The following is a 25,305-nucleotide window of genomic DNA, read 5'->3' as shown; positions in this document are numbered from 1 at the left end:
AGTAACTTATACACTTTGTGCAATGGGGTCCACATGCATTAAAGAGTAAGTTTGCTTCTTCGTGGAGCTACTATATGGCTAATTCTTGAAACCAGGTTCAAAATAGCAGAGAAAGTTAAAACAAATACTAAGACCAATAATAACTTGATTTCCAATTGTTAAAGCAAGACATTCAGACTTTATTTTATGTTGAGTAAAGCTCCATGGCCAGCTTTATTGCTTGACTAGGAAACCATTCAAAACTTTTCTTTTTGTGAACAAACTTGCTATTTTGAGGATGGCAAAATTCGATTTAATGTGTTTTCATAAGCTAAAATTAAGTTTTTGAAGAACTGTGTATTGAGTAAGAAAGAGAGACACAGTTGTTTTCAGAAGTCTATGCCAAATGGTATGAGCTCATGTAAAAAGAAGACTTGGTGAGAACAAGGACTGATTCAGATTGAAAAAAAACTGTATTGCAAATGAACACATTCACACCACAAGGGACTATTCAGATTAAAAAGATTTATTTTCATAAATGGATACATTCACACCCCAGAATGAACACAAGTTTAATATATGCACTCTCTGAGAGACAGACAGTCCAGGTATAGGAAGATGAATCAAGGACCTTTCATGAAACAATCCCTTAGGAGAGAATGATTATTTACAAAAACTAACAAAAAAAAACAATGAAAATACAGAGATATATTCAAAAGAGATCTCACAGTAGAAGCACTAATTCATCTTTCAATGTACAAAAGGGAACAAATTCAGAATGAAAAGGTTGTATCTAAAATTAAGATCAAGAAGTGTGAACCCGCGCAAAGGGTAAAAAACTGTGAGGAATACTCACAGGAGATCCCACACAGGGAAGACTGATTCATGCACATCTAAAAATATATCACTTTTTTTGCGATCAGGTAGCCAGGATGGGCCCAGTCTAGGTTAACTGAGGAGATAAAGCCTCCAAACATTTGTCCAATCAGACGTCATATGTCTCTGACTCAATCAATGTCTTGGGATAAAATTTTATCTAATTTGGATGCTAGTGAAAATCCTGGATAGTGATAGTAGAATATGCCTATTGGTCTGAATTCTAAGACTGTATTTTATTGATGTAGATTACATACATGTACATTTAGAATTAGCATTTTCTCCAAGTATGGATAAAGCATTAACATTCTTGCTATTCAAACCCTTTTAATAAACCTATCCTCCAATTAGCCGCCTAAGAGTAATGCGGATAATTCAATAAAAATTGCGTTCATAAACTCCAAAAATAAGCCGCATTATTTTTACGAGCGCCAGTCCTGAAAAAGGCGGATAATCGCCATGACAACTGGACACGCCCCCTCTGATGCGGTTGTGTTGGAAAAGGGTGACCTTGTGACCGCACCATGGCAATTATCTGCATTATTTGGAAATGCGTTCATAAACTCAAAATCTTGTCCCGATGCTGCTATTATGCGGATAATAGCAGCATCAGAGTAATGCGGATTACTCTTGTCCTCCAATTTTACGACCAAATTATGCTGCTATTAGCCGCCTAATTCATTTTAATGGGGTTTATGAAAGAGGTATTCAAACATTAAAAAATGTTTGTCGACTTTCAACTTTCAAAATGAACAATGAAACTTCATCATCTCAAAGTCTGACCTAACAAACTACTACCATGGACCTATGCATGGAGAGATGGACAGTTAATGAGAGCATTTCTTTGATCCAATGATAGTAACTGATTCATGCAGATCTAAAAATATATCACATAATCACCTGGTCATGTGCATTTTAATAAGAACATCTAGGTGCTGTGACAATAGCAATTACCATGACTACCAAGACGTATCTGATCACTTAAAGACGGATCAGTTTCCCTGGTCTTAAGTTTTGTTGGCTGATACCCTGTTTCAGCATGTGCATTTCAATCAACATGGTTTATATTTGGAGCAGCAAACTTGAGAAGCAGATGATTTGTGTGATATAAAATATGATATTATTTGATCCGGACATTTCTGGACACACGAAAAGACTTCAATAACATTGAGAGATACGCGATCTACATGTACCCACGTTATGTACCACGTATATCTGGAATATTATGGAGAATCTTGGGGAAAATGGAATTTTTATATTTGCCTCTATATTAATATATGAAAACATTTTCCCAAATAAAACACATGGTGGAACTAAGATTACCAGAGGTAAACAAGAACTGCAGATCAACTTTCCATGATTTAAGTGATTTGTCATCAACTGTGCATACAATCTGTGAAATATAAAGCTCCAATCACGAACTGCTTCAGACCCTTCTCACGTTAATGATCACAGGACCAAAGTAGACAAGTAAGAAGAGAATGTTATTCAGATGACAATAACAGTCACCTGTTAGTGAATTCATTATCTAAGCAAAGAATGTCCATCTCTTTATAGATCCATGGTAGTACTGAGTAAGCGGTGCTGCACCAGCCCGAGTTTGCTCAATCTCAAGATTTTAGCCCGATCGGCCCTCTTTGTGATTAATCTCGAGATTCAAGAAACCCCGTCTCAACCATCGCAAGAGGAGCAATTCCTGCTCAAGCGAGGCATCGATGCATTATGGTCTGGCGCTGTGCATAAATAATCCTGAGTGCGTCTGCACCTGCGAATTAGCGGGATAATTCGTAAAATAGTACGCTATTTTGCAAATGATCCCAAGTTGACTAGGGATTGCAGTCTCGAGATTAATCCAGTGAACAAGCGCGATAATTGCGTCTCCACTACAAATAATCTCAAGATTGTTCATATCGGAAAATTTGCTGGATCAGAAATAGTGCGCTAATTTGAAAACTCAGGGGGGGGGGCTGAGGGTGGGGGCAGGTGAGAGGATTCAAAGATATTCCAGGGAAGCACTATTTCCAGGGTGCCTTTCACTAAATGCTCAAAATCTATTACCGGAACCATTTGCTTTATTTTTATCTCTGAGGCTGTATCAAGGAAACAGGTGATTGTTTAATTATATAAATTTGTGACAAAGTGAAATAGGGGGAACAAGCCAGATCAAGAATACCATGATTCACTTGAAAGTTAAAGGTAAATGCCAGCTTTGGTAACGATATCAAAATGAGTTCGTACAGAATCCAATGAAATGACCACCAAAATGTCTGTTTGTATAAATAAAACGCATGTGCCAAAGGATTCTGGAAGAAATTGTGTAATTGCTGAGAAATCAGCAATCAAGCACAAGATTCTGGTAGAGCGTCGGGCCCGACGCTCTAAGCAATAATTATACATTGTCCCACGTGCACTTATCTGTGTGGGGATCTTCGGTGTGAACATTTTTCAGCGTAGATTTCAAGATTCACAAAGTTCAGTTAATGTAACTGTACCAGATCTAGATCTTCGATGATATACTGACAATTAATCCTTGTTTTACAGACTTTCTCATGAAATCAGTGCTTACTGCAACTACTGGAATTTCTCTTTAAACTGCATGAGAGTAAAGTTACACTTTCCATCCAAATGTAATAGGAATTTAAGAGGAATATAATTTATCACAATGTTAACTTGAATATACTAAAATGTAATATCTGCTTGCAAGTCATTAAATATATATTCAGCATTAAAGTTATCTGGATGTACATGCAATGCAGTATCTTTTGAAAGAATTTTTTATCTTCATGTTTTTGCATTGCATAGGAGTTCCAAAATGTAACCTAAATTCTAGAGCAAGTAATTAAGGCATGACTGCAGTGAATGGACCCCCAGATGCCAATGATGTCATAATCCTACATGAGTTAGTAAACATACTTGCAAAACACCTTTTAAATTAAATTAACTTGAGAATTGATTATAAAGCGCGTTTATCAAGCAATTAAAATGTAAATTACAAAAGAAGTGTTTTGAAACGGATATTAATACATCCTTGTACTTGTAGAATTATGACATCATTGACATCTGGATTCATTCAATGCAGTCATGCCTCACTTTGGCGCAAATCAAAATTTACATCAAAGAATACCTCCTGATCATCCAAGCATTAAAACATACCACATAAATATGGTATCAAATTATTTGGGAGCACATAATATTTCAAGCCATATATATTAATTAAGTGTTCATATTTTTTTTCCTTAAATTGGGGATTTGTGAGCTTTCAAGGTTTTTTTTACTCACAGGGTATATTAGTCTGGTCTGTTAGCGTCAAAAATGCCCTACTTGTGGACACGGTGGACAAAAGCATGATTTTTTCTCCAGACCTTTGTTTATGTATAAGAATTAAGAATGGGGTATGCTCCAAAAAATCTGGCTGCAGAAACAGTGAAAAAATGGGTGAAAATGTCAGAATTTAGGAGTTCAGATTTGTCTGATATATAGACTAGCACTAGTGCAAAACTCAATAGCAGTGCATTATTTTGCATTGGATTAGTTCTTGAATTCAGACCCTTTTTGAACAGATCTTCTGTTTGTCCTCGCATCTCAATCTGAATGAAGATGCTAACCAAGCCGAAGGGTGACGGTGGAGGGGGTTGAATGTTGGTGTGTGTGTACATATATTGATCTTGGGGTAAAGGTGTGCAAGACACATTTTTTGCATGTGTTGGAAATTGTGTTGCCATGGTAACAGTGTATTATTACAAAAATAAGGTAAAAATCTTGCAGTTAGAACCACTGCCTCTGTTTTTAACCGATTCTCATGAAATTTGGCACACACATTGGTCTTGAGGTGAAGATGTCTAAGACATACTTTTGTGTGTCTTTCAGAAATCTTGTTGCCATGGTAACAACATACTATCTGGTGAAAATTGGGGAAAAAACCTTACAATTCAAACTGTTTCATCAGTTTTCAATCAATTTTCATGAAATTTGGCACACACATTGGTATTGAAGTAAAGATGTACAAAGCACTTTTTGTGTGTGTTTCCAAAATTGTGTTGCCATGGGAACAACATATTATATGGCAAAATTTAGGTAAAAACCTTGCAATTTGAACTACTTCATCATTTTTTTGTTGTTGTTGTTTTGAACCAATTCTCATGAAATAATTATGGCTCACACATTGGCCTTGAGGTAAAGATGTGCAAGAACCTTTTGTCAGAGAGTGCATTGCCTTGGTAACCACATTTAGCCAGAAATATGGGGAAAACTCATTGTGGATCAGTCTAATTCTCAGTTTTCAGCCTGTGCTCATAAAAGTTGACACAAATATTTATTTTGAGTAAAGATTCATATTCAGTATTAAAAGGGAATCAAGCCTTTGTCATAATGTTTTGTGCATGGAAAAGGAGAAAAATAGGAATGGTGAAAGTTTTAAAGAAAGCGGACAAGCAAAATAAAGTTATGGCTGCTTTAAAATTAAGATCCCTAAGGCTACTAGTATGTAGAATTCAAATTGGCAACTGGGTAAGTAAATTATGACAAGGGATGGGGCTGCAAGGACAACTTTCCCATAAGACTAGTAGTTATCAGGATTTTTGGTTTTCTCCTAAATCCCTATTCCATTGGGGCCGTAATATATACCCGGTAGTATGTTTTGTGTCCTCATGAAAGAAAGATATAATTTGAAGTAAAACTCTAAAAAAAGAAATTTTAGCTAATTTATTATTCCAGTACATGGAAGAGTGGTCCTTGCCTTTTTAAATTACTGTGAAATCACATTTGCGGTCAATTTGAAGTCTTCATGGGTATAGTGATTACCAATGTTTATAACTTTAATATGTTCACAACTTTGTTATGGTTTGTCCGATATTGTTCAAACTTTGACCTATAAACTTGTCTGATTTTTCATTTTCCTCTAAAAACATGTGTTTATTTGGGTTTGATTCCCCTTTATAACGTTCATATAATAGCGCAGGGTATTAATCACCTTCAATAATATTTATAGGCTTTTTTTTGGGGGGGGCGGAGAAGGTCCTTAAAAACTGACAACATAAAAATATAGGTTAAAGGCCATGACCATGAGGAACTTAAACACTCTTAAAAAAATACCCCTTACATTGTTTATTTGGGGGGGGGGGGCTTTAGAAAATTGCCACATAAAGATTAAAATGAAATTATAACGACTAGGAACTTAACCCCCCCCCAAAAAAAGGGGGAAATCCTTTACACTTCAGCATATTAATTTAAAGCCTCAAACATTCTGCTTTGAAAAAAAAAAGTTTCCGGCGTCCAATTAATCAATGTTTTATTTGAAGAATGAAGCAGGGGCTGTCACAGAAATATACTGAAAAAAATTAAATGAAAGAAAATATAAGGCTAAAATCTATTGTGCACATAGGTATATTTTTGATATCGGTATGTTACTGAGTCATGGATTTGCAAGTGAATTTCTAAAACAAAAGCAGATATTTTTGTATATATTTATATTTCTATAATAATTAGTTGCATGATTAAAGGTACACTTTAAAATATGTCAGAAAAATATACTTAGAGACAGGAAACAGAAGGAGATGGCATGGTGAAGCTCAAAATCAAGAGTGATGTGAAAGTTAAAAAGAAAGAGTAGGAACGGAATATGAATAAAAGACTGAGTAGGAGAATATAAATAAACAATGGTTAATTGGGTACTGTAAACAATTTTTTTTATCAAATCAGAATGCATTAAGCTTCAAATGAATGGTCTGAACTGCAAAGGACTCTTCTTACCTTTGAAGGGGGGGGGGATTTTCTGCTAAAAAGTATTATCAGCCCCCTATTTTTTCGGGGGGGGGGGTGTTAAGTTCCTAGTCATAATCATTTAACTGTAATTTTAATGAGGTCATTTTCTAAAGACCCCACCCCCTCAAAAAAAGAGAGTAATGTCTAGCTTTAAAAATGCATTGACCCCTGAGGGACAAAGGTGTAGACTGGTTTGAGCATGGGGAAGTAGAGCTAAAAGTGGTATGGGGAGGGGTGCACATCTTGGGGAGGTGGAACTAAGGTTTGGAAAATCAGCTGTTGAAAGTAGAAGGGGTACACATTTTGTTTTGCTTGCCAGTGTTGGAACTCCTCTGCTTCAGCGGAAGGTTTCATATTCACCCAGTGTACCTCCAGCCTATATGCCCTTAAGGGGATGCGTTTTTTAAAGAGTGTTTATCATTTTTATGTTTCTAATGGCCACTGCCTTTAACCTTCTTTGATGTCAGATTTAAAAGACTAATCCTGCCCCTTCCCCCAAACCCAGAAATATTAATGAAGGTGATTAATACCCCCACATTTTAATGCAGAGAAGACATTTAGAATTTAATATGAATCTTTACCCTAAGATGAATATTTCTTCCAATTTTTATGAGCACTGACTAAAAACATGGGAAGAAGTTTGATCCACAATAAGTTTTCCTACATTTCTGGTTATCATAATTATGTGGCTACCCTGGTAATGCACTCTCTGACAAATGCAAAAAAAAAGGTTTTGCACATCTTTACCCCAAGGCAAATGTGTGAGCCAAATTTCACGAGAATTGGTTCAAAACTGACGAAGTAGTTCAAATTGCAAGTTTTTTACCTAAATTTTGCCATATGATAATTTGTTACCATGACAACACAGTTTCTGAAACACACACAAAAAGTGCTTTGTACATCTTTACTTCAATACCAATGTGTGTGCCGAATTTCATTAGAATTGATTGAAAACTGATGAAGCAGTTTTAATTGTAAGATTTTTTTCCAATTTTCACCATATAATATGTTGTTACCATGGCAACAAGATTTCTGAAAGACACAAAAAAGTGTGTCTTAGACATCTTCACCTCAAGACCAATGTGTGTGCCAAATTTCATGAGAATCGGTTAAAAACAGAGGAAGTGGTTCTAACTGCAAGATTTTTACCTTATTTTTGCAATAATACACTGTTACCATGGCAACACAATTTCCAACACATGCAAAAAATGTGTCTTGCACACCTTTACCCCAAGACCAAAATATGTACACACACACCAACATTCAACCCCCTCCACCGTCACCCTTCGGCTTGGTTAGCATCTTCATTCAGATTGAGATGTGAGGACAAACAGAAGATCTGTTCAAAAAGGGTCTGAATTCAAGAACTAATCCAATGCAAAATAATGCACTGCTATTGAGTTTTGCACTAGCGCTAGTCTATATACCAGACAAATCTGAACTCCTAAATTCTGACATTTTCACCCATTTTTTCACTGTTCCTGCAGCCAGATTTTTTGGAGCATACCCCATTCTTAATTCTTATACATAAACAAAGGTCTGGAGAAAAAATCACGCTTTTGTCCACCGTGTCCACATAATTCCGCTAACTGACCAGACTATATTGCTTCATATGCAGACCAATTTGTTCATGAAGGAAAAAACAAGGGGTTGGTGCCCACGGCAGGGGTGGTCCATTCTCGTATGGCCATCGCCATTGTGTATTAAAGGGAAGGGGGGAAAATACAAGGAGGCATTGCTAAAAATAGACATAGGGGGGTTGATTTCATATTTGTCATTTCCTGTGCCCTCCAAACCCCAGGGAAGTATTGGATGGGGGAAGGACGCAGAATTAGGGGGTGCCGATGGAAAAGGGGGCAAAACGAAACTTGTCAGGTTTCAGACCTTTTTGCTGGGATGGTTTGATAGCTTGGTAGACGTGCAAGGATGCATGTGATTCTGACATCTAAGTCATTAATGTTTTGGCTTCGCACAGCGACCAAACACAGCACCAACATTTAGACTCAAAATTTCACCTCATTTCATGAAACAACTATTCATTAGAAAGTGCACATTAAATGTGTATGTTTGTTTTGAAAATATTCAATATTACTGCACTGAATCTAACAATTACTGCATCAATTCAAATCTTTGATAATCCGTCACTCCAATTCATGTTAAAGGTCAAGTCAACCTCAGGAAAATGTTGATTTGAATCAATAGAGAAAAATCAGACAAGCACAATGCTGAAAATTTCATCAAAATCAGATGTACAATAAGAAAGTTATGACATTTCAAAGTTTCGCTTATTTTCAACAAAATAGTTATATGAATGAGCCAGGTACATCCAAATGGGAGAGTCAATGACGTCACTCACTCACTATTTCTTTTGTTTTTTATTGTTTGAATTATACAATATTTCAATTTTTACGAATTTGATGATTAGGACCTCATTGCCTGTTAAAGCACAAAATGTTAAAATAAAGGAATTCGACGTGTTCAGGGAGGAATGAAACTTCATTTCACATGACAATGACAAGAAAATCAAAATATTTCATATTTTAAACAATAAAAAAACAAAAGAAATAGTGAGTGACATCATCGACTATCCCATTTGGATGTATCATGTAACTGGCTCATTCATATAACTGTTTTGTGAAATGAAGCGAAACTTTAAAAATGCCATAACTTTCTTATTTTACATCCGATTTTGATGAAATTTTCTTGTTGAATTTTTCTCTTTTTATTCAAATCAAGTTTTTGTTGGGGTGGACTTGTCCTTTAAATACCAAACTAAAATTTTCTTATCTAAATAGAAATATTTGACTTTTCACATGATTCTGAATGTTTTTGATGTCACATACACCTTTGTGGTGCAATCTTGCATCCAAGGTGGAGCAGGTGCAAAATGTACCTACATCTATTCTGTTTATTTTACTCAATATAGCAATTAATATATGGTCTGGGGTGAGATAAATATTATGAACCGGTACAAATGGAAAGCGTTTTTTTGCAATAATAAATAGAATTTATTTTTGTTTTGTTCGTGGTGGCCCGTACTGGATTGCTATACATTATATACAGTAAAATCAATGAATCATTATTTATAAAGCATCGTAAGTGTTTTGCAAGGAATACATTTCTCTAATTTAGATTCACTAGTTTGGCAAAAGAGGGCAGCAGAACATTTCAACTCTGATAGCAAGCAGCAGCTAAACATGCTGTTGGTTTCACAGGCCTAATTCATTCCCCATAGACTCATGTGTTAAATTGGCACTTTAAAAAATTCATAAAAAATAAGGATGAAATTCGGGGGTCGAATGTTTACTACCAGTGGATAGGATATATATCTGGCAATCCATATCTGACCAGAAAAGGGTCCCTCGACCGGCTCATTTTAAAAATAAATTGGCGTGTTTGAAGACACCTTCGGGGGAGCAAATTCATCACCTCAAATAGCAAAATAGCCCTAATCCTTCCGCCAGTCAAAATATAGTCCAAAATTGGTGATATTTCTTCCCAATTTGGGAAAAGGAAGTTTAGTAATTACCAAAAATAGAATCAGTGCTAGATGGACAATCATATGCATACACTTTGTCAATCAGCCATATCAAAATAAGAAAATAGCAATGGGTTGGCTCGAATGAATATTTATGGCCTGCCACTAGTGATTAGGCCCGTGAAACCTGTTTCAAAAAGGGAACAGTGTGCGTCTAATAATATACATTTACTTGTAAATCAATGTAGATTTAAAAAGAAAATGCACACAGGTTAAGTTCATGTTTTAATGAGAAAATAAATCTCAGGTAAAGATAAACATTGCAGAGCTTCTGGTAATGATTAATTGCATGAATTATGAATTTCCGACCATATGTTTATTCATCTCAGTACACTTGAAACCTATACACAAACATATGCTTGGTGTTTTCTAGTGCATGCCTTTACGTGGCAAACTGTTACCAACAGAGTTTATCAATGAAACAATGTTTGAATTTCATTTTAAAGAAATATGTTTATCCAAATACGAGAATTAATATGAGGACTGATAAGTGAAATTTTTGAAAAGGTTCGAAAAGAAGAGTCATGAACAAAAATCTTTTAATGAAATAATTCAAAGTCAAATTTGTAAAGAATGCTGTACAGGTATATTAGTGGTCACCATCCTCCTTTATTTACAAAGTCATTAGTCAAAAACATTTACTTCTATATATATATATATATATATATATATATAAACAATATATATAAACAAATCACAATTCAAAAAAGCTGTTTCCCTTTTTTGTTTCTTCCACGTCTCATTAACTCAAAAAGGTCAGCATTTTTTTATGGAATAAATAAAATGTATAGCACAGGAGGAATGGTTTGATTGTGTACATATGTTGATGTTGATGGTGCTGAATATTTTTCTTTCAATCATGTTGATTAATAAGGCAGTAATTTTTTAAAGCCTGATTGCTAAAAAACATGAAAGCTTGTAAGCAAGCAACCAGAGGACTGATAGCCTAAGGTCTTCTCCAAAGTTCCTGGTAATGAGGATTTAAATACCTTACCAAAGGGCACTAGCACACCAATTGGGAATTGAACCCAGGTCACCAGAATACATATATATATATATATATATCCTCCTAATGTAAATTCAAATGTACCTGAACCTTACAGACAAAATGGAAGTCTCATTATCTAAAATTTATCAAATATTTAGTTCTTTATGCATCCTGCATGTTTTCTTCAATATTTTTTATTGATTAATTCATTGTAAATAATCAAAAGCAAAAAATATTTACAAATATTCAAAATACAAATTACATTGATCATATATCCTGCCAAAAAAAATTATTCCCTCTTTTCATTTTTTTTAAATTATACCCAATTTCAATTTTTTTACCTAATTCATCAGCCCCATCAAGAGGTAGTATTTGAAAAAATAAGAAATAAGATAATTTTAGTTATAAATTTGATTTACTCTTTAAATAAGACCATGTGCGTGGGTGTTTTGGAATATGATGTAATTGAATAGACTTTTTCTCACACATGGCCGCCACAGTACTCTTTCCCACATATTGTTTATCTTGCTGTTCCATTCTATTCAATAATCAATATAAAAAAACACAATTCAAAGCTGTTTCCCTTTTTTGTTTCTTCCACATCTCATTAGCTCAAAAAGGTCAGCATTTTTTTATGGAATAAATAAAATGTATAGCACAGGAGGAATGGTTTGATTGTGTACATATGTTGATGTTGATGGTGCTGAATATTTTTCTTTCATTCATGTTGATTAATAAGTTAGTCATTTTTAAAGCCTGATTGCTAAAAAACATGAAAGCTTGTAAGCAAGCAACCAAAGGACTGATGGCCTTAGGTCTTCTCCAAAGAACCTGGTAATGAGGATTTAAATACCTTACCAAAGGGCACTAGCACACCAATTGGGAATTGAACCCAGGTCACCAGAATACAAAACTCCTGGGGGGTGTTTCACAAAGATTTAAGTATGACTTAAGTCGCACTTAAATGCCGATGCATACATGATATGCAACGTGCGATCTTATTGATAGATACGCAGTAGTGCGCGTCCTCTTGGCACGATCTGACCAATGTGGTCAAGCCTTTCATACCGTACGCAACTCGGCATTTAAGTGCGACTCTAAGTCATACTTAAATCTTTGTGAAACACCCTCCAGCTCTAACGACTGAGCTATCGTGCCTACAATGAGGGATGGAAGTAAAAAGGCTACAGTATATGTATTTCTAAACATGAATATTGACACGGATTACAAAATATTATGAAGACTGCATGAGAGGGGGGGAATTAGGAAAGTAGAGAGAATAATAATAATGATATATATACACTGTAGGATATTTGTACAATGCACATACATGTATCCACCTTGCTATGTGTTCAAGGAGCTTCTATTTAACACTGCACTTTTTTCCTTAACCCCAAGAAATTGGTGGGGCTAAGGGAGGCGGGTCTCCCCACCAATTCCCCAGGGTTAAGCTAAGCCCACTTTGGTTTTAGCAAAGTGGGCTAGCATGGTAAATAGTACACTACTATCTGGCCCTCCAAAAAAGCCGGTATATTGCGGTGCTAAGAGATGCATTGTGAAACGAAACCGGGCTAAGGAAAAGTGGGGCTTAGCATTAGCCAATGACAGAAATCAAAAATTGCAATTTAATCACGCGCTGTGTGGCAAAATCATCAATATTCACAAGACAGTGTGAATCCCCAAAAAGATAGTATGGGGTTAAGGATAGTCCAGGTTAAGAAGGGGGGGGCACTCAACATTTTTCCTACAATGTACCTTAACAATAGTAAACTCCAACAAACAATTCCAGTTTTTGCAATTTTGTGTACTTGTTTTTTTGCTTGATATCTTCAAAATGAATAATTCTTTCTCATGAGTGGTGATTTAAAGGGAATTGCATTTTATTCAACAGAGTTCTCTTTTTACACCTTTTTTGGTGTCACATCTCTGTCAGGATAGTTACCCCCCCCCCCCCCCCCCCCCGGAAAAAATGGTAGAATAAATGAATGCAAAGAATACAGAAATCTAAAAAAAGGGGAAGTTTGTTTTCAAGATATATTCTCTTGACTCTTCTCAAGCAAGATATATTTGACTCTATATTGGATCCACATAAAAGGTTTGAAAGTAATGAAAGCTAATTGAGCCTTTAGCCAAGGGTGAGATCCAAATGCAGATTTTTCTCTGCCCAGATCATATTCATTAATATCTAAAGGTGAACCAATTACTTTCCTGAAATGTAATTATTGATCAGAAATAATAACTTTCAATTAGCTAAATCAAGCACAGGGTGTGACAATTGATTTAAAATAGGTCATAACCGGAAGCCTTGATTGACCAGAAAAATAATAGCATACAACCTGTATTCTATCGAAAACATATCTTTGTTCATGCTTTTGGAGCCATACATATAAATTCGCATCCACCAACAAGAATATTCTCTCTCTCCAACCTTCCCAACACAATGTTTCTTCCATTATTTCTATACATTTCTCTATACAGTCACCTTTTTTCTCTCTTTCTTCTCCCCTGATCACTCTCAGTCTCTTTCCCAAGCTACCAAATTATTCTTTATTTGCCATGCAGCTATTAATAGTCTTTCAATTAGTAGACACACATCAATGAAGTACAATGTATCAGCTGGCATACTTAGACCCAAGTTCATTTGGTATTTCAGGGGGCCCAGTCATTTAGATGAGCACACTTACTATATTTGCTCTAGCAAACGCTTTAATTACACTTTGTCTCTAGCCTTATTCATCAGACGAATCCTTTTATTAAATTCTTTTACTGATTGCTTATGGGAACAAGGTGCCACTAGTATATTTTTCTAAAACCCATATGACAGACCCTTTTAAGAATCGCAGCAGAGTATTGCTATAATATAGGACTTCACTGAAGGTAAATATATAATAGACAAATAAAATTTTATGATAAAAAAAATATGTTGTTTTGATCTTCCCAAACATTTTTTATTCTAATTTTATCAATTACAAAATTATTCTGAGTTTAATAATTTATTAAAGCTATTAAGTTTGTAATTTATGAATATTCATATATGAAATGTACGTAGTCTATCTTGATTGTTATTGTATTTTTTGTAAAGTACATCAATATATAACCCCCATTATTAAATAATGATTTATCATATCATACTTATTAAATGCAAACAGTGCAATCTAGGTACATTCACAGTGCTAGCCCAACAAAAATAATACTTTAAAGTATAAGGGAAATTTCATTATAAATAATAAATAAAGAGTAGTTTTACAACTTTTCTTCCAATTTGACAGAAAAATAATCACACAATAAAATGCAGTCTGCACAATCAATTGATGTCATACATATACATGTAAGCTTGAAGGGGACAAAAATGTTATTTTTTTGTTAGTTGAACATCAAATAATTTATGCTATACACTTTGTGGTGTATCATTTTCAGTCCATATCCATTATCCAACACGGGCTTATGTGTATGTGTTTTTGTAAGAAAAATAAGAATAATGAAATAATGATTCCACATTTGTCATTTCAAAGAGTTGCAATCACATAATCAGCTTTCGGTGTCATAAGAGATACAGTCATGTGATATGCAACATGATGTATTATTTTTCCGGTTTTCTTTTAAAATGACAATTTATAAATATCATCTACAAAGTGAAGACTTGCAGCATCACTTTCTTTACTGTAAATCATCTTCTTTTATGGTACAGTTGCATCAATGCTGATATAGCCTACCCCACTACATATATGAAGAAAATAACTTTTTTAATTGACTTAACATTTGATCCACGTATAGTGGACACAATCATAAAACATCAAATGTTCTAATAGATAATTGGAAGCAAATGAAGATCATTTACTTCATATTGCCCTCTATAATATCTATAGAAAGCTCAGTCAACCCAAGACCTCCTCAGCTACTCCCAGTGATTTCTATTTTTAGTTCAAAGGATTTAACCCAGAAAATTCTCATCAATCAAAATCATTATCAATAACAAATTATCCTGAAATTGATGACAAACTTTTGACCAATCAAAATACACCATTTTAGTAGCTTATAACAATAGGTTGTCACTTGCAAATTTTAGGTTTCATGGAAAGGGCGCTGGTGCTGGGATCATGAGACTACTTATTACAAGAATTTATCACTGCATCAAAGACTAGGACTACTAATTAAATTGTAGACACTATCAACTGTACACCTTATTACCTCACCCAAATCTTTTCTGAGGCAATTAAAGCCTATGAATTTAGCTGTGACTAAGCCAATCAGCTCCTAATGTACTATTAATTCCTTTTCAATGCAGATCATGGTCGTACTTGTATCTATGTACAGTATAGAACATCTTTCAAGGTACTTGAGTTGGTTTTATTTCATGAAACTAATTTATGATTCTAAACCCCTATCTATAAAGGAGAAATAAAAGTGATTAATATATGGTTATTTAATAAATGTATTTCTTTTGTAACTTATTTGGAATCCTATCATAACAGGAAAAACAGTGTTGAAGATCAATGGGATATTTTTATTCATTTATATTTTAATATATTTTTTTTCAATTGTTTTATAGTTCAAATGTAATATAGATATGCATGATTGTAATTCTGCTTTCCTAATTTGATTTTAAAAATGACAATAAAATAACTGGTTCATAATAAATTTGAGACTGGGAAATGACAACGGATTAAATATGGATAATTTTTTTTTACCCCTTCTTAAATCTGAATCAGTATTTGGAGTTTCTTCCTACAAATTTATCTCATGCTTCTTGTAGAAATCATCAGAAGAGAAAAATCAATGACCGTTTTAATTGTTGAATAGGCATTGATGACATGGAATGTGTTTTATTCTTACCTGTTATTTTTTTCAAATATTCCTTTTTATAAAGTTCCTCTGTCTAGTCACAGCCTTGACTCAAACTCAATCTGTCTCGATCTTCTGAAAGAAGACTGCTTTTTGACCGGCGTACTGGTCGTAGCGCTGCAGGTACTTTCCTTCCGCTCTGCCCAAATTGGTCCATCACCATTTGGGTTCTGCCGCCTCACCTCTTCATAGTATTCCTTTGGACTAAGATGGGTAAAGGCAGGCACCTCAGTCAGATGGTTGAAGCGTTCAAAGTCAATGAAATGCATTCCATCGTTATCAAAGATGATGTTCTCAAAATCATACCCCCACATGATTTCATCTGGGAGGTAGGAAGTCCTTGCTTGAGTGGTGGTCCCTGTGGACTCTACAATACCCTCAAGGATGGCAACAATCTCAAACTCAGCTCCAGGAAGACTGTCTCTTGATATCTCATACAGGGGACTTTTACTGTCGATGACATGGCATATTGTGAGTGGCCACACCAGAAAGATGCGGTCAAGGCCAAATTCATGGCCGATGTTCAAATCAAAGATTTTGTACGGAAAACATGCTCCTTCCTGTGTGACATGGTGTTTGATTAGCTGTAACCTGATGTGACCCTCTACGATCTGGCTTTTCTGTCGTAGGTCACCTATCCTGAAGATAAGACATAATCTTCCATCTTGCTTGGTGATGCAGGCAGTCTTGCTGAAGAGCAGGGTACTTGCTCGCATCTTTGGTCGGGAGAATTTGGCAATGAAGGCACCGATGATGAATGCCTCCAGGAAGTTGGCAAGCAGGACTTGGACAACAAGGAACACGATGGCCTCCGGACACTGCTCCGTTGGGCAACGGAACCCGAAACCTATCGTCGTTTGCGCCTCAATGCTGTAGAGCAACGCTGAATTCCAGTTGTAGAAGTTACGGAAGCAAGGTGACCATTCTGAGTTGTCTAGCTGATCAAAGTCTCCTCTACCCCAGGCAATGGCATAATATATTCCAGCAAACACCAACCAACTGATGAGAAATCCAAGACATACCATGATGATGTTCCATCTCCATGGCATATCCACTGAAGTTGTGAAGATATCCTTGAAGAATTGAAGCCGCCAGTGCTTTGCCTTGCTCTCAAACTCAACATTGCAGCGACCGTTCTTCTCCACAAGTCTCCGTCTCTTCGGAATGTGATGTCTCATTGAGACCTCTGTTGTGGATGAAGCATATGACTTCATGGACTCTGCTGCGAGGTTGTTGAAGTTGCCTACAACATGGTTGCCTGCAATGTGATTAGATACAACATGGTTCTGACCCTGGAGAACAAGGGTCTTGGAGTCATTGTGGTTGCCATAATCACTTGCAAAGCTGGTATTGGCCGAGTCAGCCATGTTAACTGCCTCCCCATACGAGGGCTTTTGTCCGTTAGGTCTTGTACCCATTGGACACCCAAATCAATATTCTCCTTTGTCCTTTTAAATTTGAAATCCTCCGTGTATGGTCGAACAACTCTAAAACACTATTGAGTAACAGGTCCAGAGTGGCTTGTAGGCCTGGAAAGAGAATGAAACAGAAAATATAATGTATCACACAAATATAAAAGCCATTTTTTTTCATTATATCTACATGTACCTGCATTTTGCAAAACTCAACTTTTTAAAGTATTGATCCACATAACTGACATAAACCGGAGTGACCACCAAACAAGCTATTTACCCATCCCATCACATGTTTAAGAAAAACCACAACTCTTTTCATTAACAGGTATCAGTACAAATTGAAATTTAGATACTCACAGTATATCACGTCAAAGCTATGTATTCACATAATGTATTCCACTGAATAAGAAATCCACAGATGGCTTGAATTACCACAATTGTTTCAGAAAAATCAACAAATGCAGAGTAAGTAGCAGGCAATTGAGAAGTCCAGCTTTGCACATTTGTGTGTGGGGGGAGAGTTTTACAATCGATGGGACGCAACCACTATAACGAGGATCCAAGGAATGGTTCATCGCCTCGACAGGATAAGCTGCCAAACAGCAGCCTTTTGAAGCAGCTCCTTCTCAACACCACTAAGAAGATTTCTGTGAGGCTTAACTGTCTCTAAATGGCAATCCTCAAGGAGATCACACGACAGCATCTTCAAATCTTTGAATTCCTAAGAGTTTTTTACAATTAATTGAAATAATTACCATCGCAATATAATCAACCTGCACACCCCTCCCTTGTGAGTGGACTATTACCCAACTGTTTGATCATAATGATTTTTTATCTGCTGGTTTTGTCTTCCCCCATTCACCGCAAGCCGACAGTCTTGGGCTAGGAGCTCATTTGCATAACAAATGCATATTGATCGGGATGAGCCAAGGACCAAATTAAAAAGGATGGGGGAAGGGAAGGGGCACTGTTTGGCCTTTCTTGTCATTTATCTGGTAGATGCTGTGGTGGATGTGGGTGTCTTCTAGACCTTTTCAAGACCATGTTCTCACTCTGCTTAGGTGGTTTGTTTACAATAGTATAAACTGTGACAATGACATTACATAAACATAGTAAAAAAAATAAAATACTGTGTAGGTAAGTGGTCTGATGAGCAAAGAGGTACAATAACAAGCAGGGAGAGGGAGAGAGAGAGATGGTAGAAGAAAGAAGAGGGAGAAATAGAATTAAAGAAAAGATGTGAAATAAAGAACATTAGACAGAATGAGATATATTTTTTGTTAAAATTCTAAGAAATTGTTTTATCAGCATCTTAAAACATTAAAACGAGACAGGGAAGATGAAGATGAACATTTTTTAAAAAATGAAGAGAGATAGAATGAGAGCGGGTGTAGCTTTTTGCCAGAAGTGAAATTCTCTGTTAAGATTGTTAGGTAGAATTTAATTCAAGATTAGATTTTCGTTTTCTGAAATACAGTGACGGGGGGGAGTAGAAATAACAAGGCTGGGTGACGGTAAAGGGGATAATCAGACAAAGGTTGAGGTGAAAACAACCTGAGATTTCTTTTATTTGTTGTAAGGATTCCATATTGCCAAGATGCAATTATGTTTGAAGAAAATCCCCAAACAACCCACAGGGCTAGTACATGAGGAATTATCCACTCAGTTCCCTTCTTCAGTTTAATACTACAGCTCTTTGGCAGTAGGCTTCTCGTCATCAGCCAGGTTTCTACAGAACCTGATTTTGATCCAGGGAAACTCTTTTGGACTAAGCTTGAGTTTAAAAGCCTGATGCAATGAAAAATTTTGCAAGAAGTAGATCTTTTGAAAATTGACCCTTTGCATTTAAGCTGTATATTTACCGATTTTGTCTAGAAATGTGTGTCTAATCAATTGTCATAATGATGTTTACATTCTTTTTTGTTGTTGTTATTTTCCCTAGTCATATTGTTCATTCTTTGTTCCTTTCTTTTTCTTTTCATGCGCTTTCTATATAACAATCTAACTTTTGAACAAAGCACCTAATTTATTTTTTTTAATTATTATCCTTATCATTAGAATACTAAATGAATTTCTCTGGACTTTACCTTTTATTTGATCCCATTACAAACCCAAGTAAATATATATATTTTGATGCAATGCAGCAGTACATGTTTAGCACATTTATTAATGAATGAGCCTGCTGATTGGCAGATGTACAGTATGTCATATTTCAATTAATCAAAGGTCATCCATGGCCAAAGCCAAGGATCCTTTTTTTTTATTGTCCTCAATGCATCTCTATGTTTGGTGCCCTTTTAATTTTTTTTTTCCAATTTGGGCTCTTATATAAATCATGACCCTTTGAAAATGACCTTGACCTAAATATCCAAATCTAAGGCCTGAGTCATATATGAGATAAGCATGTACAAATCATTCTCTGTATTCGCATTCTATGCAGAAGCCAACATTGTCCTAATTTTGGCTGATTGGAACGGGGTTCATGAAATAGACCATTTATCTTGGTTTTTTCTTGAATTGATGATCAGCTAGAGCTCATGCCATATCAGGCTCACGGTGAAACATCTCTTGTATTCTAAGCCTGGAGAGTGGACACAGTCTAATCTCATCAAAAGAGGATGATAATAGCAAAGCCATAGTAGAAGCCATCTTTATCACCAATGGAGCCCCAATCACATGTAGGCCTATACATGTACCTCAAGCCCCAAGGGTGGGGGGAGGAGGAAGAGACTGATTGTGAGTCCTTTCACATTTGAAATGAATGCAGTTGCATTTTTTCAGAATTTACTTGTATCCTAGTCAATATTTCCATTGCAAATCATGTACACCTGTACAAATGAGTGTAATTGTAAAATAATTGAAATGATCAAACCTACCTATATATGGTATTTACATATTTCCACATGATTTCTTAAAAACTTTAACCTATATCTACATATTATAAATTTCCACATGGTTTCTTAAAAACCTTCAACCCCTATAAATGAGCCCCAACCAAGAAACTCTAGATAGCGATACAAAGCCAGACCAAAATAGAGTGAAAGCATACATATTGCAGATTTTTATTCTATTCATAAAAATTTCTTTAAAAAACTTTGCTCATGATCTCTGGAACATTTTTTTCACAAGACATGCTTTATCTATTATATAAATATTTTGACAATGAATCCAATGGTTAAAAATTAATCATCTTGACATTTTCCATCAATAAATATGTTTTTTTATCTTAAAAGTTCCCATTTACCTGAATCTTAAATCTTTCCCAATCTGCTCATCTGCTTACTCTTTTCATCATATGACCAGATTAGGCTTTAGGTTTAATAAAAGCTTTAAGCAGCTTTTAAGATTAGCTGTATTAAACGTTCTCTATTGTTAAGGTAAAGAGTAAAAAGAGGTTAAAAGTAAAAACTCTTTTAAAAAACTCTCAATGGAAGCATGTGTACAAATATTTAGATGATATAAAAGAGGTGTTTTTTATAATCTATAAGATCACTGATACAATAATCTCTTTGATAAAAAATATAAGTACATAATAAAATTCCCTCTTTTAAATATAATTTTAACAATGGAGCAAAAACACAACTTCTTTTCCCTTTATGAAAATCAATGAAAGCATGTTCCAGTTAAAGATGACAGTAAAGGAAAAATCTACACAGAAGAACAATCATTAAAAAGAGAAACACCAAATGAGCAAAGTGATGAATTTTTCATGAAAATTGGATGAAATTTCACTTAATGTCACGTACTATTTATAGAGACATGGTGGTTATTATGCAAAAGGACAGAACTGATGGTGTCACACACTTTCAAGATTTTTAAAATTTCATCTAAATTCATTTATTTATCAATTCATCCATTTATTCATTTATTTATTTATTCATTCATTCATTTACTTTTTTTTTTATTTCAGCAGGGTAGCCCTAATGATAATTGAAATACTGTTTTATATGGGGGCCCCGCGTAATACAAGCATACACAATGTACAGAACATAAAAACATATATAAAGTATAAATACAAATATTTACATAAAACAAGATAAACAGAAGATATATCAGAGTGAAATAAACAAAACACTTGCAAGCTATGCTAGTCAACTCATTAACAAAATAATATAAGAATAAACTTCAAAAAACAAAGATGGAGAATGATTTTTTTTATTTTTGTCCTCACTATAATGTGAGAAAAATTTTAATCCTTGAAAATATGAATTATCATTGTAACCTATTTGTGCATTGTGATTCAATGAAAAATTTCCTTTGTGTCATATCTGTAAAAAAATATTCTGTATTTTATATATAAATACAATAAATTGTAAAATGCTATTACTTTTTTAATATTTTTACATCCAAATTTGATATATTTTTTTCTTTTATGCTTGTTTCATTTAGTCTTATTTCATTTTGTTTTTGTTGAGGTGGGCTTCTCTTTCAAAAAATATCTCCAAGTTGAAAATAATTGATAGATGCATTGAACCATTCATAACATAATAATAGACAATATAAAATGCTTTAGGTCTGTGCTTTATGATAAATTTTCAATTATATTAGGAAGAACTGAAACGGGAAAACTACAATTAAAGAATTCAATATTATGATACAATGTATGGGGAAGATATTCACATGTGAAAACAGGAAATTGAAAATTTAGAAAATCATAATTTTGTGTTTGTTAGACTATATTGATAACCTGTATTTTTCTCATAATTTTCTATACTTCTCTGCACCATTATTTGTATTCTACACAATATTCATTTTGATAGAGTACAGGTACACGTGCAGTGCAATATATGATGAAATCCTTCTTTTCTGATTTGCTTCGAATAGTGGGCCCTAATCTAAAATCAGGGAATGGTTTAACGGAAAGGGGTTTTAAGGAAAATAATTTGGTCAGTATATTCATCTAGTCTGATCACAAGAGGGCGCTATGAATAAACTGGTTTCATTGAATTATATAATATGAACAAATCCTTGTATGGTCCCTGCTAGACACTCTGTTTAAAGGGATGCCCCAGGCTAATTACCCCAGGCTATGAATAATATGATTGAACGGATAAAGTGACATTTTAAAGATGTGCATTATTTCAATGAAACAGTTGTATGCATTTCCCATGAATATTCAATGAGCAAGCTAATGATATACTATCCCACTTGTTCTTAAGTATTTTATTATCTGAAGTTATTTTCATTCAAATTTTTTTCCTCCAAGAACTAGAAAAATTGGATTGACAACTTAGTGCATTAGATATTTATTGCTGCAACTTATTTCATTATAAGAGACATATTATTCACAAGTATGAAATAATTATGATTTTATGTAATATAAGAAAACAGTAAGTGGGGTGAGACATCATCAGCCCACCCAATGAATATTCATGACAACTGTTTTCACAAAATATTGCTAAACTTTAAACTTCAATAACCTTATTATTTGTTATCCGATTTTGATGAAATTTTTGGCATTTTGCTCAGTGAATTCTACTCTATGTATTAAGATATGAATATTTTCAGCCCGGACCATCCCTTTAAACAACAGCTGTCAGTAAACATATCTGATGAAACACTCCCTAATTTTCTGTTCCAATAATATTTACAACTTATTGACCTACCTCCATGTGGTAGAGATATTTTTATTATCTGTAGGAATATGAATTCTATTGTGGCAATCAGGTATTCCATGGTGCTCTTGTAATCCACTGTGAATCAATCGCCTTCTATTGCGTCTACAAAAGGGAGCCAGTTCTCATAAAGTAGCAGGTGCTTCAAGCTAGAATATGATGTGGAGTCTTGCAACGACCTCTCTGCCTAAAAATCATAATTATGATATTAAAAACAATTATTATGAAGATGCAGATAATGAAAATAATTGCAATATAGTGTCCAAGGGCAGGATGATGGGGGGGCACTCAGCTTTAAATTGCAGTACATGAGCAATCACCCTTTATTTTTTCATTAACTGTGTTCCGTGTCCCTTAAATTGTTGGTGAACGGAGCAGCAAGCAAGAGGCCACCAGACCTCACCTGGTGCATCTAAGAATACAAATAGGTGATTCAATTTACCGTAATGTACACAATTATATATACTTTTGTTACTTTAAGATTTATATTTGTATTCGATATCTAAGCGCTGTGATATTTTTGTGTATAGCGCATATATATGTATAATATAATTATTCCAATATTTCTACTTGGTTTCGATGTAACTTTCAAAACCTCAAAAAAATTTGAAAGTCACAAATAATCTAGTCATTTTTGTAGGGTGGGGGGGGGAGATATTCCAAGACAGATCAAAACAAATCACCTCTTTTTTGCTTACTAAATCCAGAAACTTATTTTTTTGCCTAAATGTTTGTATTGACCTTTGGAAGATGCAAACAAATTTGCCACAACTAGCCCCAAGATACCATTTATACTCGGTTATTGTTTGAGCTTTGGTACTTTAATGCACTCATCAGAAAAAAATTGCTTTACTTACATGCATTCATTTGGATAAAATTGCATGAATAGTTTGGTAATTCATGTAATTTTATTCTGATAAGTGCATTTCAGGGCTTATAAAGTTAGACAGCAGGCAGCCGTCTGTTTCGAGGAGTTTTTTAACATTTTTATTTCTCCTTGTACACAGACGGCTCGCTATCATGCAGCCTCCAGTAGGTTAATGCGAAATCCCCTTGACGGGGCTCGTCGATTTTTGTCTTTATATTACAAACATATATAAAAAGAACTCCAAAATAGGATTATTATTCTGTTTTGGCCTGAAATGCACCAAAGCAGGGAAAAATAAACTTAAAAGGGGAAAAAACAGTGACTGACTTTGGCTGTCGCGCAACTTCACTTCCCTGTTTTATCTGAACTTAATACATAAACATACGGCCATTGACTTCCCTGTACAGATCGAGCTAGAACTTCAGTCTCTGTATTTGGTGAGTGGAGCCAATGGAGTTTAATTCAATTCAATTTATTAATTCATAAAATGCAAAGTAGATATATACAATAAAATGTCTATGGGAATCACAATAAAAGCCTATATGGCTTGCTAAACAGTGATCCCCTTACATACAAAATATATACATTATGACATTGTAAATCTAAAACTTAAAAGAACAATCAAATCAACAATAGGTCAATTACAACCAGACTACAAACAAGACACCAAAAAAAGAAACACACACAGTCAAAAAAAAGAAATAAAAAAAAAATGTTTGTGTAGATTTTGTAGAATCAATATGCAGATAAAATAACTTTTCTGTATTTAGATTTAAAAGCATATTATGAATGTATATTTATTTTATTTCAGATGTAAGAGCATTCCATAACTTAATACATTTGATGATGAAGTTATGCTGAGTGATATATATGACAATGTGGCAAGATAGCGTTATTCTTATTATGTGTATTAAATAAGTGCTTGAATTTAGTGTTAGAAAATAAATCATCTAAAATAGGAGGTAGTTACATGTAGCCGTTAAAATGAGAAAACATAAGATTGCCAATTTCAAGTTAATCAAATCAGAGAGCTTCAATGTATTTAAGTTTTTGAAATGAAAAGTAGTATGAGCAAGGTAGTGCCAGTTTGTGCACAGCCGAATTGCTTTCTTTTGCAAAACAAATAACCGATTTATGTTTTTTGAAGTAGTACCTGACCAAACTATTCCACAATAATTCAAATACGGCAAGATAAAGGCATTGTATAACATGAACAAGGTTTTTAAAGGTATAAAATGACGAATTTTGCGCATAATACCTACATGTATGTACATACTTATTTTCCCCATGAATATTATTAACATGCTCTGTCTAATTTAATCTTTCGTCGATTATTACACCTAAAAAGTTTATGCTGTGAACATTTTCGATTTTCAGTATTATCTATTTTAACTGTGAAGTTGGGGACAGAATGTTTTTTGAAT

The 25,305-nt window shown here is 34.6% G+C and overlaps 1 protein-coding gene across 3 annotated transcripts in view; it reads right to left on the bottom strand.

The window, feature by feature from the left end:
• The window catches only part of LOC121423340 (G protein-activated inward rectifier potassium channel 3-like), a 35,265-nt gene extending 12,168 nt beyond the window's left edge, over positions 1-23,097 (bottom strand). Inside the window, exons 1-2 of one of the 3 annotated variants that reach the window (XM_041618694.1) lie at positions 17,756-18,132; positions 15,975-17,512 (exon numbers count right to left, since the gene is read on the bottom strand). In XM_041618694.1, coding sequence (XP_041474628.1) covers positions 16,022-17,401 — 1,380 coding nt within the window. In that variant the 5' untranslated portion in view covers positions 17,402-17,512; positions 17,756-18,132 and the 3' untranslated portion in view covers positions 15,975-16,021. Of the gene's footprint in view, positions 1-15,681; positions 17,513-17,755; positions 18,133-23,004 lie in introns of those variants that run through there. The other 2 variants (XM_041618695.1, XM_041618693.1) reach the window with 2 other exon arrangements.
• Positions 23,098-25,305: the final 2,208 nt, after the last annotated feature.

This window comes from Lytechinus variegatus, chromosome 10, assembly GCF_018143015.1.
Source record: "Lytechinus variegatus isolate NC3 chromosome 10, Lvar_3.0, whole genome shotgun sequence".
Taxonomy (NCBI): Eukaryota; Metazoa; Echinodermata; class Echinoidea; order Temnopleuroida; family Toxopneustidae; genus Lytechinus; species Lytechinus variegatus.
This window is presented reverse-complemented; position numbering and strand designations above follow the sequence as displayed.